At 38.8% G+C, this 17,556-nt stretch overlaps 1 protein-coding gene across 1 annotated transcript in view; it reads left to right on the top strand.

Annotated features, from left to right (window-relative positions):
* tenm2b (teneurin transmembrane protein 2b) overlaps window positions 1–17,556 on the top strand; it is a 101,787-nt gene that overhangs the window by 28,000 nt on the left and 56,231 nt on the right. Inside the window, exon 4 of the mRNA XM_066646730.1 lies at window positions 14,404–14,642. Within this exon, the coding sequence (XP_066502827.1) occupies window positions 14,404–14,642 (239 nt within the window). The remainder of the gene's footprint in view (window positions 1–14,403; window positions 14,643–17,556) is intronic.

Here is a 17,556-nt window from a genome sequence, read left to right as displayed (position 1 = left end):
CACTGAATATTAGTTATTTCAACCTAAAAACAATGTGCGGATTTAAGCTTTTCAGAGTTGTGCCTAGTGAATAAAAGTAATAGGTGGAATCTGAGCCAATTGGATAAAAAAATGTCCCATTTTTTTTTGTATATTTGTCACACCCAGTGAGGCTTGAAAGACTGGGAAATGAAAATAGTTTAGAGTGTCACTTGTTGTTTGAGATATCTTCATGATATCCTTTAAATCTAATGCAATAAAGTTATTGAGATCTAACAGACCTCCGTGGACATGCTGTCATTCTGGCTTCTGGCACAAATAAGGAATACTGGATCTGAAACAAATGCTGTTTTTAAAACTCATTTTTGTTGTCCACTGCAGTAAAAAATATGTTCCAAACCTGATATATTTTCTCCAGTTATCACAGGATCTTCTGAATTGTTAGGTCATTGAGGTCGGTGCATTGATAAAGAACAGAGATTCTTTATCACGCTGCATTCACAAGCAAACTGTGGTTGTAGGTTGGTATTAAATAGTTTTTGAAAGGGTAATCTTGTGATTATTGTAAAATTATCTGTGTAAAAAAAAAAATAACTACATAAATCAACTTTGTTGTAATATACAATGATTGCAGAAAAATGTTAGGTTGCTTGTAGCATGTAAGTTCCCTCATAAAGAGGATCCAGTGTCATTATATATATATATATATATATAGTAGTAGTATATATACTACTGTGTTATATATCATGGTATATTCTATTGTTAAATAAAAAAAAATAAAAACAATATAATAATAATACTATAAAGAGAGCAAAATAACAATTGCTTGTTGCAGGCTAAAATGCTTTATTTGAAAACACTAACATTTTCTTTGATTTACAGCAATATTTTTCTTTTTACTTATTGTCTTACTTAAAATATGATCCAGTGTCATTTTATATATATATATATATATATATATATATATATATATATATATATATTGTCTTATATACTGCAAAAAAACCGATGTGCAATAGATGTTATTTATATTATATGCTTTCTGTAGTTATAACATATACATTTCATATTTCTTTATCTTTCAAAATTTAAATTGTGATCCTGTAGAATTTTCACTTCAGACACATACACAAATCAAAGCAAATCATAGCTAAACATTCTCACATCATGTTGTGAGACCCCTTAAACCACCACACCACATCTCATCCTACAGTCCAATTCTCTCTCTCTCTCTCTCCCTCAGTCAAATACACAGCAGCATAATGTCACTCGTGAACACCCTCACTCAGCATGTTATCTCACACACACACCTTTGTACATAATACATACAGAACTTACTCTCTTTCTCTCTCTCTCTCTTTCTCTTTCTTTCTCTCTCCCTACGTTTTTCTCTCTGATTCTCTCCCTTTCCCCTTTATCTGTCATTTTTTGTTTTGTTTTGTGTTTCTTTGTTTGCTGGGCTACTCCTCTCCTGCAGGGCTGGAGGTCGCTCCCCTCTGCTCTTCCATCACACCCTCTACAAGCCCATATACACTATTTATGAGTCTCTGTCTCTCTCTCTCTCTCTCTCTGATGTTTTATTCAGCATGTGCTCTGATACAGGACATAGCCCAGTCCCTCTACTCCACCCTGCACACAGTCGTGTGTCTGCTACCCTGTTGACACAAACCTTCTCACCATGGGATATCCCCCCCAAATAACACACATGCCACACTCGCCACCGAATACATCACCAGCACTCACCCACAGTCCCACACACCCTCACTCTTGCTTTTCTTCTTCTGGTGTAAAATATTTTGACACTCGCTCTCAGATGGAGGAGGAGTCTGGAAAATAGGTCATGCTATGGTAGGCATGCAGAGTAGGGCTCAAACGCTGCATCCTTCAAGGAGGTTCTCACTCTTTCTCTTTTTTTTCCTATTTATATATTTATTTATTTTTGTTTTTTGCTTTTTTCAGGCTGGCAAAGATATAGCCTAGGCCACATGGTGACAGATTGGTACACAAAAAATACAAAATGTGCAGCTGTTGTAAGAGATCTCAGGGCATCTCATCTCACTCACTCAAGGTTAGAAGGGCACAGGGGGTTCATCTGAACAGGGGATATTACTTGTTTATTCATTCATTGTCTGTAACTGCTTACCCAGTTCAGGGTCACGGTGGGTCTGGAGCCTACCCAAAATCATTGTGCGCAAAGCAGGAACACGGCCTGGAGGGGGCGCCAGTTCTTCACAGGGCAACACACACTTTGAAGTCACCAATCCACCTACCGACATGTGTTTTTTGGGCTGTGGAAGAAGAGAACCCGGAAGAAACCGACCCAGAAGAAATCCATGCTGACACGGGGAGCAAATCACACCAAACTCCTCACAGACAGTCATCCGGAGTGGGACTTGTGTAACTGTGGCACTATAATAACAATAATAGAGATTAGAGACTCCTCTTATATATTGCACATAGAAATACACAACACAGTTATGTTACCAAATATGTAAAACGTCCACACATACTTCCAATGGCATAAGACTTAAACATATATTACTCTATTTATTTATTTATTTATTAAACTAAAAAAAAGGATTTCATCAAATGTAAAACTGGAAACTTAAACCTGACAGTTACACAAACGAATAAAAAAGCAAAGTCACATGCAACTCATTCAGTTCATTCAATTTTTATCCAAATCAGTATGTTGTATTTTTTTTATTATTTTTTTTTCTACATTTTTTTCCATTCCAGTGTTAAACAGCATTTTCTGACAGTATTTCAGCATTTTAAAGTCCTGCACTCGGCAAGCAGATTAGACTGGCTTCTGTTAGGGCATACGGACTTGACCTCCTCACCTTCTACTTCTGTATTGCTTTGTCTGTCAGATGGCCCTGTCTAGCATAAAGTGCAAGAGCAGCAGTTCTTAGAGTGGTTTTGTCCATTAATACAACTGGGTGTTTACCAAGGCAATTTGGTGCAGCCTTCAAAAGTATGAGGCAGTGTTTCACCATGGGCAGAAAGGGTGACTTCTGACCGCACTTGTGAATTGTTGTCTTTCATAGTGCTGTGGGGAGAAATGGATACATGTGCAACCAGAGACACACAGACACAATAAAATATAGTGCCATTCAAATGTTTGGACCAAACACTGTGTGGACATGGACGGCATGCTTCCATTCCTGTCTGTTATGTAGGAATGAAGCCAAAACCTGCCATGTTGTCAAGTTTGAAACCAGAGACTGTGCAGACACACTTCATTTGGGGAGACCCACCTCTTCCTCACAGTGCTCCTATGAGTCCCAGAGGGTCTCAGGCTGCAATGTTGGATTTTTATATGCTGCAACTTTAATGTATCATTTTATAAGTTTAACAGTTAATTCTGTTAGGGCCACTGTGTAATATAATCTCCGTTTAAGGTGAAACGAAACAGTTGTTTCACCACTTAAGGTTGAATGGCTAATTCTCCTGAGACCACAGTCATTTCTGCTCCAAATTAAAGTGAAATGCAAAGTCCTGTATGTGCCAGAATGTCATTGCACTTTTTAAGGTGGGAAGTTCTAGTGAGTACTACACACACTGTTCGGCAAGATGTGCATCAGAATGGTACAGGCTCTCTTGCACAATATGACATGACCTGTCAAAATGCCAAAATTTTACAGTTATAAATGTTGACAAATAATAGTATGATTAACTGACAACTCCATTACAACTAATTTATAAGTAAGGCAGGTCTGTAGGGGGAGAAAAACAAAAGGGGTGGTGGCTGGAGTGGTGCTGCAGACAGTGTGATACCAGCCATGGAGGTTAATTACTTAATTCCTTAGTGTAACCCCGCCTTCCATGGATTAATAACATTTTAAAAACAGATTTCTAGGAAAAACAAATGTGCCAATATTAGCACAAGAAAAACTAACTACTAGAATAAGACATTGGAGATGGAGTGACAGTTTAGGGGAGAAAAAAAATTGATTAAAAATGGGCTGCTTTGCCATAGAAAACATACGGGGATAGGCAGAGCTGCACATTACTACCACCAGCCAGTACCAGTGCTGGCTTCACTTTTGAAAGGTGATGTGTTGTCTATGTTTTCTATAGTCCTTGGCTTAGAGACGTCTACTCATATAAACATTTAGCAAAACATTGTATAAACTAATAATACCAAACTACTGTTTTTGATTCCTCAAAGTAGGGCCCTTTTGCCATGAAGTATCTTTACATACTAATGAGCAATTATTGGCTAGCTTTCACCCTCACTGCTTAAGTACTGGGAAGAAAACTTGCAGAAACTACAAACAAACCATGGAAAAATGTAATTATTAAATAAAAAAAATATATGAGCATTCTTCATTTCTGTTAATGTTATTAACTCATGGTCTTTGAGACTACTACAAACATAATATCAGTGGTGTTCAATTCTTTGGACCAATCCTACTGTATTTACCTACAGTAAAGCTATGGTAAGGTACAAGGAGCAAGCCCTTATATTATTTCTGTTTCCCTATTTTTATTATACTTTAAAAATACAGATTTTCTGTCTCATGTCTGTCTCCCTGTGCATATGAAATTCCCCCGACTCAAAAAGGTGAAAAAGAGCATTGTTCTTTTCCACCTTCACTCCTCAGGGACGTCACTCAGCCTCAAACACTCCATATCTCTCTCTCTCTCTCTCAGCACCCAAATGAGTGCATACCTTAATAGCCCAGTGTCTGAGTGTAGAGTGAGAGCATCCCCAGCTTTGGGAATTTTTTCCTGCTCCATATCCTCAGATTCAGGGCCTGGAGCCGCCACTTCCTCTGGCTCTATATTTATCCAGGAAGAAGCGGGGGGCTAAGGGAGAGGCAACCCAATTAGAGGGGGTTTGTTGAGGCTAAAGTTCCTGCAGTGCCTCTGAGCTGAAGCTAAATACACTGAACTGCTCTCAGTGAGGGACATGAGAGAGAGCAGCCCCATTAGTGACAGGGCGAGGACTTGTGTTGCTGCCTTGTTTCCCTCCCTCTCTTCTATTTTACTTTTACTTTCATGCTTTTTTCACACTAACTTTGCTTTGTCATGCAATCACCATCTTACACCCCCACCCCTCCCCTTCATTTCCTGCTTTTTTCCTCTGTCTCTTTCCCTCCCTTTTTTATTCCTTTTCTTAGTTATATGTTTTCCTCTGCGCTCTATTTATTTCCTTCTCTGTTTTTTGAATCAGCTCTGCCTCTCTTTTCTTTCTCTTTCATTTTATTTTCTATTCACTCCCACACCACCTCTTTTTCCCTCTCTGGACTTTAGAAGCGCACTACTGTACTTCTCTCTCATCCTTCAAATGGAATGTGACTGCTGGAATAGGTTTGTGGAGGAGGAAAGGAGAGAAACTCTAGTGCCTTCTTCAGTACCCTGGCCAGTGTTTAGATGTTATCACTGTTAGTCGTCAAGAGCAAAGCATTAATGAACAAGCTTGACTTAAGTGCATTTGCGATGTTGTCTTGCAAGGGATTCATAGTGTACTGTATGACAAATCTTAGCAGTTTATTTTGAGCATATATGCATTTATACACCATGTTTAGAAGCCATTGTGCTGGCAGTATTTAGGACTCATTGTGTAATTTAAAGATTTTCTAATGAGACTCAGTGAGCTGCCTGTTATCTCTCAGTGGGTGCAGTGTAGTCACTTTAGCTCCCAGGCTGTATAGTGTGGAGGCATGTTGTGCGTGCACATCTGCTTAAATGGAATTCTTACTGCTCTTACACATACTTAACTGCCAGTGCCAATGAAGAGCTGGGGATATACAGTTGACATGCCATATTTATGATTTTTTTCCTGTTTTTTTTTTTTAAACTACAGGTGTCCACATCCATCATTCATTGACATCATTCCACGGAGGATATATATGGATAGATAAAGAGAGAGTTTGTAGTTCTACAATTACACACCATAGTCCATCTATTTCTCTGCATACTTTCTTAACCCTAGCAGCTATGATTTGGAAGGTGAATCATTCTCAGCGCTGCAGTGACACTGACAATGGTGGTGTTAATGTGTGTTGTGCTGGTACGAGTGGATCAGACACAGCATAGCAACTTGAGTTTTTAAACACTGTGTCAATTCTTAGACACACCTGCCTCATTGGTCCAGCTTTTAGATGTAAAATAAGCGACATCAGTTCATCAGTGGACACAGGACCCTGTCCACAGGACACAGTTGATGGGATTTTTTTGTTTGGTGGACTTTTTCAGTAATTTATTTGAATAATAGGAAGATTACAACTAATAGAAGATTACATCTAAATTGTGATATTAAAATTTACACAATGTATAAGTGTGTCTTATCCCTAATGCATCTGTCTATGTTATCGATCAGTGTTGCACAAATTATTTTCAGACATGATTCTATAATACAGGGCACATTTGGCTGTAAGCTTGGCAGAACTGAATGATTTTTTTTCCCCCCAGAAGCTGTTTGCAAATAATATTAGCGTGCTGTTGAGCCTGTTCCATCCGCTCCTGTTGTAAATGCCTGGTGGTGGTAGTTGGTACAGCTGAATATTCTGCATTCTGAGTGGGTTGTCGTATTTCAAGTATCCTCAGACCTGTAATAAAGAAGTTTTCAGAAGGTTGCACCTTCTCTCAATGTTTGGCATGAAGCACATTTACAAATCACTGACTCATATCCTTCGTAGGAATCATGAAATAGTCTCCCATGTAAATCAGCACCAGAAAGTAAAGGGAACAAACAGCTTTTCTAATTTTATTATTTTCTTTCTACTTTCTACTATCTTTTTTTAATCTTAGGGCAATGGGATATTAATTTATTTTACTTATTTTTTTTAATAATAAGAAGTCGCAAAATGTGTGTCTGTTTTGTAAATATTGGCATTTTTATCTGTTTTGTTTAGGTAGTCATTATCTACTACAGTGTTTAGTGATGGCAGATATAAACTTATTGTATACGTTTATTTTATTTTTGGTTAACACATTCGTTACTCTTTTAACCATAAGCAGCATTTTTTAAATGTATTTGTTTATTTATTGTATAAAGGTACAGAAGTAGGTCAACAGTTTTAACCACAGCCCCTCACAGATTACTAATAAAGCTTTGGAGCTGTTTGGGTTTGTGTTTTTGTGCGTTATCTGTTAAATCTCTTGTTTACTTGTTAATTGCTTTGGCCCTTTCTCTGCTTCCCATAGGAGGAAAGGAAAGGTGTTTACAGTGGAAGCGAGATTTTCACGGCTTTTCCTTGCTGTTGTTAGTTTGTGGTGTTTTGCTCTGTTTGTGCTGGCTGGTGACTGCGGTTGTTTGGTGAGATGTCTCAGTGGGGCTACGAGTATCCTCTGATTGGCATGCTGCGGTTCATTCGCTACCCGGAGCGCAAGAAAACAGAAACAATTTGTTGCAATTAAAAACAAGCAAAAAAGTTTAAATGAGGTTGGGTGGGGGGGCGGGTGGTTGGCTTAAAGAGTCATGGAGATTGTTGGAAGATGTTGTTTGCATGAAAGTGGAGTGCTTGTTAAGGAAGTGGCCAAGGGGACTGAGTAGTTCAGAAGAGAATGCACATTTTAGCTTAATGAACTTCACTTTGATGCACAGGGTCTTATAATGTAGCTTCCCCTCTGTGATTTTAAAATGTTCCCAAGTTGATCTTAGCAGTCTATTGATATGGGCGCTGCTGTAATTTTTTTTTTTTTACCAGTTTATTTTTACAGCAGTGCTTTGGGTCTTGTATGCCACTGTTTATTTTCAGCTGTTTAGAAGCTTGTGGTAAAATAGCAATGTCAACAGTGTAGCAATGAATAAAATATGATAGCGTAATCAATTCATTTACCGCCTGCTTGCCATGTTGCAATTAGTGGCTGTCTGGTGCTGAAGGATTATGCTGCCTGAAGGGTGATGGCAATGTCCTTAGCCTTGACTGACACCGACTACTTGGTCATTAATCCCCGGGTGCATGCATGTGTTAGAGAACTATTAGAACCTGAGCTCACTATTCTATAGACCACAGGTCACTATGTGATTTTGTCTCTACTGTAATACCTTTATTGGCCCCTTAGTTCACCTACCACTTTCAACTGTCTTTTCTGTTCTGTCTGTCACATTCACTTGTCCCTCCGGTTGTCCTGCCACAGCATTGCCATAAGATTTCGGCTTGGAGGAAGATATTGTTTAAACTTTCCCCTTGTGTTTACTAGAGACACTGTTTCTCTGAATGTTATAAAGCCAAAGCATCAAAGCCAAAAACATGTTAGCTTTCTTCAGCTGTGTACAGTAAAGAAGTCGGATTGCTACTTAGATTTTTATACACATGAAAATTCTTGAAAATCAGGTGAAGTTTTGGAATTCCTGTCTTCAGATACTGCAGTTTTTACTTGTATACAGAGATAGCATGAACTTTGTGTTTTTCTAAAGGTCTCAACAGTGTAGAAACAATACTGTTCTAAAATCGTATATCGTAGCTGTCCAATAAAAACACATATTTCCCGAAAAAATAACTTTATACGAGAAGGAAAAACCCATAACTTTCAATGGAACTCAGTGCAAAAAGGTTTTATTCCAAGTAATTTTAGAGCATTTCTATGGGTCCATTCATCATGAAATGTATGACATCAACACAGAGTAAAGATAGCTCCTGTGTTCAAATGATGCAGTAAACTAAAAATTCACACATATGAAAATACATGTTTTTGATTGAACAGCGACGATATATATGCAGTATATGTAGTTTTATATGGAGTTCTCAGCACTGATATGAAAAGGTGGTTCAAATTTATAGCTTAAAGGAGCAATCACTATTAGTGTTTAAAATGAGTAATGCAGTCCCAATTTCAAAACACTGAAGAGGCTGTACTTTTATAGTTTTTCGGAAATTACTTGCTTATCTGTTCAGGAAAGAATTATCCAACTCTGCATCTGCTGGGTTCTAAGCTGTCTTCATCTTTCAAATACATCACCAATTTTAAGAAGTATGCCAAGGCTTTTTAGGTCCAGTAGAATGTAACATCTCTGTTTGTGTTCTCGCTTCCATGGCTGTAGCATGTTGTTTCTTTTTCCGCTACTGTGTTTCATACCTGGCAACCTGGGGTGTGGAAACAGTACAGAGGATTGGTCAGTGGGTGGGATCACAGGTCAAAACACAGAATTCAACAAAATGGAACAGGCATTTCTCAACGAGACTGTAGTACTACTGTCAGAGATATGTATTACATTTACTGTATTAAATCAGAATGACAATGCATCATCCAACATAAAGGCTAAGTTTTGAACGATGCATCGTCATTCTATAATTTAATACAGCAAATGTAATATATATTGCTACAGTAATACTGTTTCAGTGTTAATGGATTAATGACATGTAATTAACTTTGCTTTTAATGTGTCCTTTGGAAGTTTCCTGTTCTTTTTTAATAAAGACATTCTCACAATGAACCTAAAGCATTTAAACTAGCTAAACTAGTGAAACCATTATTTCAAACTTGTGTCATTTATAACAGTGTGCTTGGAGCCCATGAGTACCATTTTTAACAAAGTGGTGTTAATAAAAAATCGTTTAAATAAAATATGAGATATGGTTCACCTCTATACAACACTTAACTGTCCCAAATAATCATATCTGAAAACATATTTTCAAACTAGTGAAATCTCTAGCTTAACATTAGGAAATATATTTTTGATTTTGAATAAATTGGTTATGGTGTTAATCTACAAGCACTATTAGCTTTCTAGCTGTGTGCAAATGTGTTTTTCTGAGTATTTTGCAGCTGTTATCAGAATACTAGGCTACATATCATCGTTATACAAGGCTGTCAAATACAAGGTAAAGGAATGTATTGGAAACAATTTATATTACCATCAAATTTGTTCACATGAATTAAAGGTCCCAGACTATGACTCGAATTAACTTATTAGTTTATTTGTAGTTCATATAGTTCCTACCTTTCTTTGTCAAAATAACACACACAAAACAAAAAAAGCAGAAGATTCTGTGTAGGAACTGCTTGGAATGTGTTGCTGTTCTTCACTTCTGTTTTTTATGTTTTTTATTTAAACAGGTAACTGTTTACTGCTGTAAACTTTCATTCATTATTTTCTGAAAATGATTAATATGTGATATACAGAGACATTTAACATATCAATCAGAATTGTAGTATGTGTCTGTTGTGGTATTTGAATTAATAATGGTCTTAGCAACACATGAACCTACAAAAAACCTTCAAAACATTTAATTTGTGAAGGATTGTAGCTAAGAAATGAACAGAATCCTTTCATCATTTTCAATATATTGACTAATGTCAAGAATTAAATACACACACTTGAAAATACTCACACAAAGAATCAACAGGGCATAGGATGGAAGGATTTTCTCTCTCCCCACTTGAGTGCCCTCATCCACTCTACTTCGTCAGGTCCAACTCACACACTCAGACACATAATAAACACTTGTACACTCTCACTTTCTGGCTTCACTGCAGTTCACCTTTGAAGGATTTTCTTTAGTGTTTTTTGACTACCCAGTACATTTTTTGTCATGCCACAGGGAGCAGAGACTGTTTTAATTCAATAGTATGAGATTCCAGTATTAAGAAGAATGAGTTAGATCAGTAGGTCCCTCTGTGGTTTTTTACTTGTTAATTCTATAGTCATATTTATGTAACAATTACATTTATGGCATTTTGCAAATGCTCTTACCAAGGGCAACATGTTTCAGATGTAGGTGAATACAGTGTTGGGAGTGGTGTTCCTTCTCAAGTTTGAAGTTGCAAAGTGAGGGGAAAAAAGGTGTTTTTTATAAAGTGTATCCTGTTTGTGGCCATGCGACCGCAATGAAAATGGTCTGATATTTAAGTTGAATTAGGCCATAATATAATTACATAATATAAATTGTAATTAATTATAATGTAATATATATTTACATGGTAAAACACTGTAGTGATACAGAGTGGAATGTATTACTACCCACTTGACAGATTTCTCACCCACCACTTGACAGATTTGTCAGCCTTATTCTCTGAAACCATTTTGTCTGAGGACACTTAAAAGGGTTTGTTTCACCTGATGAAGGGGAGACATGATTTTCTCATGTATATTTACTGAAACCTAAAGCTGTTTTGTCTGATTTGTGAGAGCTGACACTGCTTTCTGAGAATGTCCTACAATGTACACCATAGAATATATAGGAGGATTTTCAACTCTTGGCACATTCAATCTTTGCAGCTTAAAATAAGCATTTACAATAGTCTCTCTCCTGTTTTAATTTAGCATTTAAATTACTACTTTGTTTATACGCTGTCAATTTTATCAGCTCCATTTATCATATATCTTCACTTTGTAATTCTGTAATTACAGACAGCACTCTACCTGTTGCTTTGCACACTTGGTTACCCCGCTTTCATTGTGTTCTACAATGGTCAGGACCACCACAGAACAGGTGTGATTTGTGGGGTTGATCATTCTCAGCACTGCAATGACATTGATATTATGGTAGAGTGTGTTGTACTGGTATGAGTGGATCCCAGACAGAAATGTTGCTGGAGCTTCACTATCCATTGTGTTAGACACCTACTTTCTTTGTCCACCTTGTAGATGTAAAGTCAGAGACAGTAGCTCATTGGTTGCTACACACTGTTTTGTGTTCCTCATACTCCCTCATCAGTGGACACAGGACAGTGCCACCAAGGCACAGCTCCGTCTGATCCACTTATACTAGCACAGCACACACTAACACACCACTACAAATGATCAATCACACAAATAATACTTACTCTTTGGTGGCTGCTCAGAGGCCCTGACCATTAAAGAATGGTGAGGAAGGGACTAACAGAGTATATACAACAACTGATTAGCTACAATTTTTTTTATTGAATAGCTACAAAGGGAACCTATATAGTCAGTGGAGCTGATAAAATACACAGTAAGTTTAGAAATAAGATCATTTTAATGTTATAGCTAATAAGTTTACTCATATGCTGTACTCATATTTAATCAGTTAATCAAAAAAGTTTTTTGATTAAAAGTTTTTTTTTTTTTTTATGATTGGGAATTGCAAGTGCTTTGGTGTGGTTTACAAAAAATAAATAAATACATCAATACATTTGATAATTAATTTTATATCAAGACAGATTTGAGTCACTTGCAGACATGACAATATAAACCCAAGAAGTTGAGACAGTGATGCTGGAGTTTACTAGGCCTGAGTTGCTGTTGGGAAGGCACTGGTGAGACATAATTTTGTTGTATTGTTATACAAATACAGTGAATTACTGTAAATATTGCATATGTGTAAGCTGCCTGTAATGATTTTTTTCCTCTTTGTATTGAAGGCAACTTAGCATGTAAAATGTTGGTAATGTGGCCATTGTTTTAGGACAAACAAGCTTTATTCAGTCCAGGGCAAAGGCAGAACAGGTTCAGCTCTGTGGTGAAGGTGTAGCATTAACAGTAGGCTAATGCACAACACTGCTGAAACTGGCTGCCATGGCAGGCTCTAGCTGTGGGTCTGGAGGTGGCTGAGAGGAGCAGTTGGAGGCTCAGCAGGGTGTCCAGGCACAGGCCAGGTGGGGTCAGACTGGACTTCCTTCCCGGAGCAGCAATGATGGAAAAAGATCTGAGGCTGCTTTAACACTGGAGCCGAGCCTGAGCCAGGCCTAGCGCTCATCAAAGCTGCCTGGTCAACTCTCTTCCACTTTCATCCCTCTTCCATCTGCCCTCCACTCACACATAACACACACACACACACACGATTCTCCACCCACCTCTTGCCACCTCTCGCCCCTCACTCTTCTCTTTACCACGGCAACCAAGCCTGGTGCAAGCACACCGTATTGGCATCACCTCACAGACCAATGATTGCATGGCAGTCATGCTCTTGTGTCCCTATGCATTGTCTCTGTGTAGCTTCAGCCTTGTGGCCATGGGCTGACACACTCAGTGTTTGCTTTGGACTGCAGAGGATTTGGTGGGTCCATACTGAGCACGCTCAGAGCCATGTAACACCGTCCCCTGCTGAGCTTGGTTCAACACTGGGCTCTCAGTGCAAAATCAATGCAGTATGTTGACCGCTGAATTGGAAATGTGTAGGAGTTGCCCACATTCCACTACTAAATCGTGACACACACTAAAGTGTGATAGTTGTGGAAATGTTTCAGTAAGATATTTTTTAATTACATTTTGAAATTGACCTTACTAATGAACTGACAATGACCATTTTCAAGTTATATGATGATAAAACTTATATTAAATAAGAAACAGCATCACACCCAAGACTCATCATTCATTCATTCATTCATTGTCTGTAAGCGTTTATCCAGTTCAGGGTCGCGGTGGGTTCAGTGCCTACCCGGACTCACCGGGTGCAAGGCAGGAACACACCCTGGAGGGGGCGCCAGTCCACCTAATAATGTGTGTTTTTGTAGCGTAGAAGGAAACCAAAGCACCCAGTGGAAACCCATGTGGAAATGGGAAAAACTCCTCACACACAGTCACCCAGAGCGGGTCTCGAACCCACAACCCCAGGACCCTGGAGCTGTGCGACTGCGACACTACCTGCTGCACCACTATTTAAATTTAATTAATTTATTTTTTTGCCACATGATGGATTTTTAAAAATGCAGTTGTACTTATTCATTCATTCATTATCTGTAAGCGCTTATCCAGTTCAGGGTTGCGGTGGGTCTAGAGCCTACCTGGAATCATTGAGCGCAAGGTGGAAATACACCCTGGAGGGGGCGCCAGTCCTTCACAAGGCAACACAGACACACACACACATTCACTCACACACTCACACCTAAAGACACTTTTTGAGTCGCCAATCCACCTACCAGCGTGTGTTTTTGGACTGTGGGAGGAAACCGGAGCACCCAGAGGAAACCCATGCAGACACCGGGAGAACACCAGTTGTATTTGTGCTATTTTAAATATGTATTTAAACATATTTTGTCTCTTAAATGCAATGGTTGCTGTTTGGGTTATTCATTAATTTAGCCAACATATTTTAATTGATTCCTGATGCAACTTATAGTGACAGCCAAGCTTGGTATTTGTGGGGTGGATTTCTTTAGACCAGAAAACTTGAAAGCAATTAATTTAAGTTTGTTCAGTGGTGCAGTGTACTCAGGGAGTCTAAGACCTGGAGATTTAGTTGTATGGTGCAAGAACACAAGTGCTGCAAATGAGAGAGGCTATTTAGATAATAGTTGGTTTACTGTTCACTAAAGCCCTGAGGATGCAATTTGCTCCTCTAAATAGACCATTTAACAAATCCATTTAATGCATAGTCTCTCAGTAGAACAGTGGATGCCTGACTTCACTGAATCTTAGTCTGCTAACAATCATTAAGGCTTAATCGTCGCACGTTTCCATACTGCTGGCTCGGCTTGAATGTGTGATACATACATTTAATTATTGAGTGCTGCATTTTGCCAGAGAATTTTTTTGATAGGTTTCTGTCTCCTCTTTTTTTGCAGACACTTTCTGTTTAAGACGCCGTCAGGGAGCACTCCACTCTTTAGCAGCTCCTCTCCTGGTTACCCGCTCACCGGGGGCACTGTCTATTCTCCGCCGCCACGTCTCCTTCCCAGGAACACCTTCTCCAGGAGCTCATTCAAGCTAAAGAAGCCCTCCAAGTACTGCAGTTGGAAGTGTGCCGCTGTCTCCGCCATTGCTGCTGCTGTGCTTCTGGCTGTGTTGCTCTCCTACTTTATAGGTAAGTTTTGACCAGTGGACCTTTGCTACACAGCTGGCCCTTGCTGTTTATTGTTGCTGTAGTACTTAATTGCATAATCAGATTGCAGAGTTTAATTGCATAGTAACTGCAGATTAGAGCCTGTACTTGCGTTCTGTGTTTACATTTATGGTGTTTGGCAGACACTAATCAAGAGTGATTTACAGAAGTGCTTGATTTCCAAAATAGTCCAAAATATACTGTAATCTGGACCTAGACACCACAATGCTGATACCTAGGAAACAGAGGTAAAGTGTCAGGATCAGGGAGGGCGGACTGACGGAGAGGGACGCACACGCTAAAACACAGTTACTTTTATTCACAAAATATAACGAAACAGAGACAGATACTTGAGCAAAAACCAAAGCGAGGAAAAGCAGAAACAGACACACTTGAGACTCAATGATCACAGAGAAACAAAACAACGACAGAGGAAACGAAGCGAGGAACGGACAGACTGAAGGGAGCGATACGACTATGACATTAGAAATGAAACAACTGGATACGAAACACTACAAAGGTGAAATACCCGACAAGAGGAAGTGAGAGAAAGGGACTTAAATACACACAAGGACACCTGAGACTAATAATTAAGGGGCAGGATTACAACACTGACGAGGACACTGACAAGGAGGAGGAAAGAAGGATCCTCCAATGCACCTAATGCCAGTCTTGCACCAAACAAATTTTCCAGGGATTTCATACTAGCGAAGTCAGAATACAGTTCTAGAGTTGCAGCGCACTCCTGTCATCTTGATCGTTGATTTTTTTTTCCCATTTTGATGTTCAGCTCAAAATTAACCATGTTTAATATTATCACCAATTTGTAGTCTTTGCTCATTCAAATAGTGAACTTCCAAAGTTCATGGTCTGCGACTAAAAACTGTGTAGTGCATAGTCAGTTTTAAGTTGAGAGCATGCTTTTTGTTTGTTTAATTGTTGTTTTGTTTATTTGTGTGTTTTTTTTAAGTGCCAGAAGTTCACTATGTGCTCAGATATATCCTGCTCCTCTAGGGGCTTACTGCTTTATGTTTTGATGGTGTTTCTCCTGTGTGAAGCCAAGTGGTAACATCTTCATTCATAGTGTTCGAAACATAGTGATTCACAGGTTTGTAACAGCAATGTTTAGCTGCTCAGAGTTTCCAAATATGTTTATCATCATATAGGAAGATATCTATTTCACTACAGATTTTTTAAAGTGGCCTATTCATATCCTTCACTGCAACCAGTTGCCGTATTTCTGACAGTGGCTCGTGCTGGTTTCTATGTTGTGTAGGTGCACATGTCCCTTCTTTGTTATTAGACTGACACAAGTTATTTGAGGCAGTTCTTATGAAATAGCCCAGTTCAAGCCATTTTGTAATTTCACATGTGTTCACCTGCCTATGTGCAGTGGCTGTGGAAAAGAAAGTGCAAATTGTATTGGTAGAGTCCTTCCCTATAAAAGATTTAGTGAATGTATTGAAGGAATTCTGATTGGAGCACAGCAGAAGAGCCTGATGTGAATAATTCCACAGTTTTGTTGACCTTGAGCTGAACCAGAGCTCCAGAGTGAAATACGACTCTTTCTACCTCTACAGTTTCAATTAGTCCTCTTTTATGCACTCACGATGCACATCTCATTTGATACCTAGCCCATAATTCACTCCCACTTAATACTGACCGCTTTAGCATACAGCATTACCTGTACTTGGTGAATTAGGATGGAATAATGCCAGTCCAGCAGATTTGCTGTGGTTAAGCGTATATATTTCAGTTTGACAGTTGCTGCACCTCAGTATATAATCGCTAATGAGTAAGTTATATTACCAGTAAGGAATTTAGCTACTGTTTGTGGTGGTCAGTGTTTATTTTGCACTCTCGCATTTAAGAAAACACTTGTGACTCACTTGCAGGACTGACATTTTGTCCTGAGAACTGAGAGCTTCAAAGAGCCTTGGATAAAACGCTGATGTGATTTATTGTTGTGCTGCAATCACAGTGGAACAAGCTTCATGCACAGAGAAGCATACTGTCTTTGCCGAGTATGTGTTAAGTGGTATATCCTTCAAGTACTTAGAACTTACAATGTAAAGCAGCAAGATGGCTCCTTATTCATTTGATGTCAAGTAGCGAGTCACACTGTAGTTCAGTCACTTCAAGTTATTCGAAGTAGTTTGTTTTGAAATGTTTCATAGTAGTGAAATGTACCAACAGCAGTGTTCACATTTTGTGGTTTTTTTTTCATAACCTTCATTTCTATCTGTCATTAAAGTGTCTCGAACGTCAAGTATAAAAGCAACAATTTACTTTCACTAACACCGTCACAGAGCATTTACAGACAACTGTAAACTGTTCCTATCACCATCACAGGGCACACTTCTGAGTTGGTCAGTTCCTTCCTAGAATGGCATGTTGGGATCTTAGTTTTTGGAAAAAATGTTTGAAATTTCCCTTTAAATATCATCAGGCGTCTTCCACACACCTGCAGCAAAACAAACAACTTTTTCCAGTTTCTGGGTGAATGGCCATTACAGTAAAACATTTATCATTTGAATTTGAGATGTATAGCCTGAGGTACAAATCCTGAATACTTTGGATGTGTAGTCACACATTTATACACACACACACATAAAAACACACAGTGTGTACAGCCTGTTGTTTTATTGTAGGAGCTCACTGAGCTGTATGTGCTTGTGCAGTGGTGTGTGAAGCATGGTGTGAACTCCTGCAGTACCTTTAGGAGCGTGTTCAGGCAGTGAGGCTTGGACCACAGCTCACTGAACATGTTCCTCACACCACACCTCTCTCTCTCACTCTCTCTCTCTCTCTCTCTCTCTCTCAGAAACACAGTTGATTTTTCCCCATCTCTGTTCTCTTTTTTGTACTTTTATGTCTCTATCATCCTGACTTTTCT

This window comes from Hoplias malabaricus, chromosome 15 (genome assembly GCF_029633855.1).
Source record: "Hoplias malabaricus isolate fHopMal1 chromosome 15, fHopMal1.hap1, whole genome shotgun sequence".
In the NCBI taxonomy this organism is placed as follows: domain Eukaryota; kingdom Metazoa; phylum Chordata; class Actinopteri; order Characiformes; family Erythrinidae; genus Hoplias; species Hoplias malabaricus.
The sequence above is the reverse complement of the archived record's forward strand: the minus strand, read 5'-3'. Positions and strand labels throughout refer to the sequence as shown.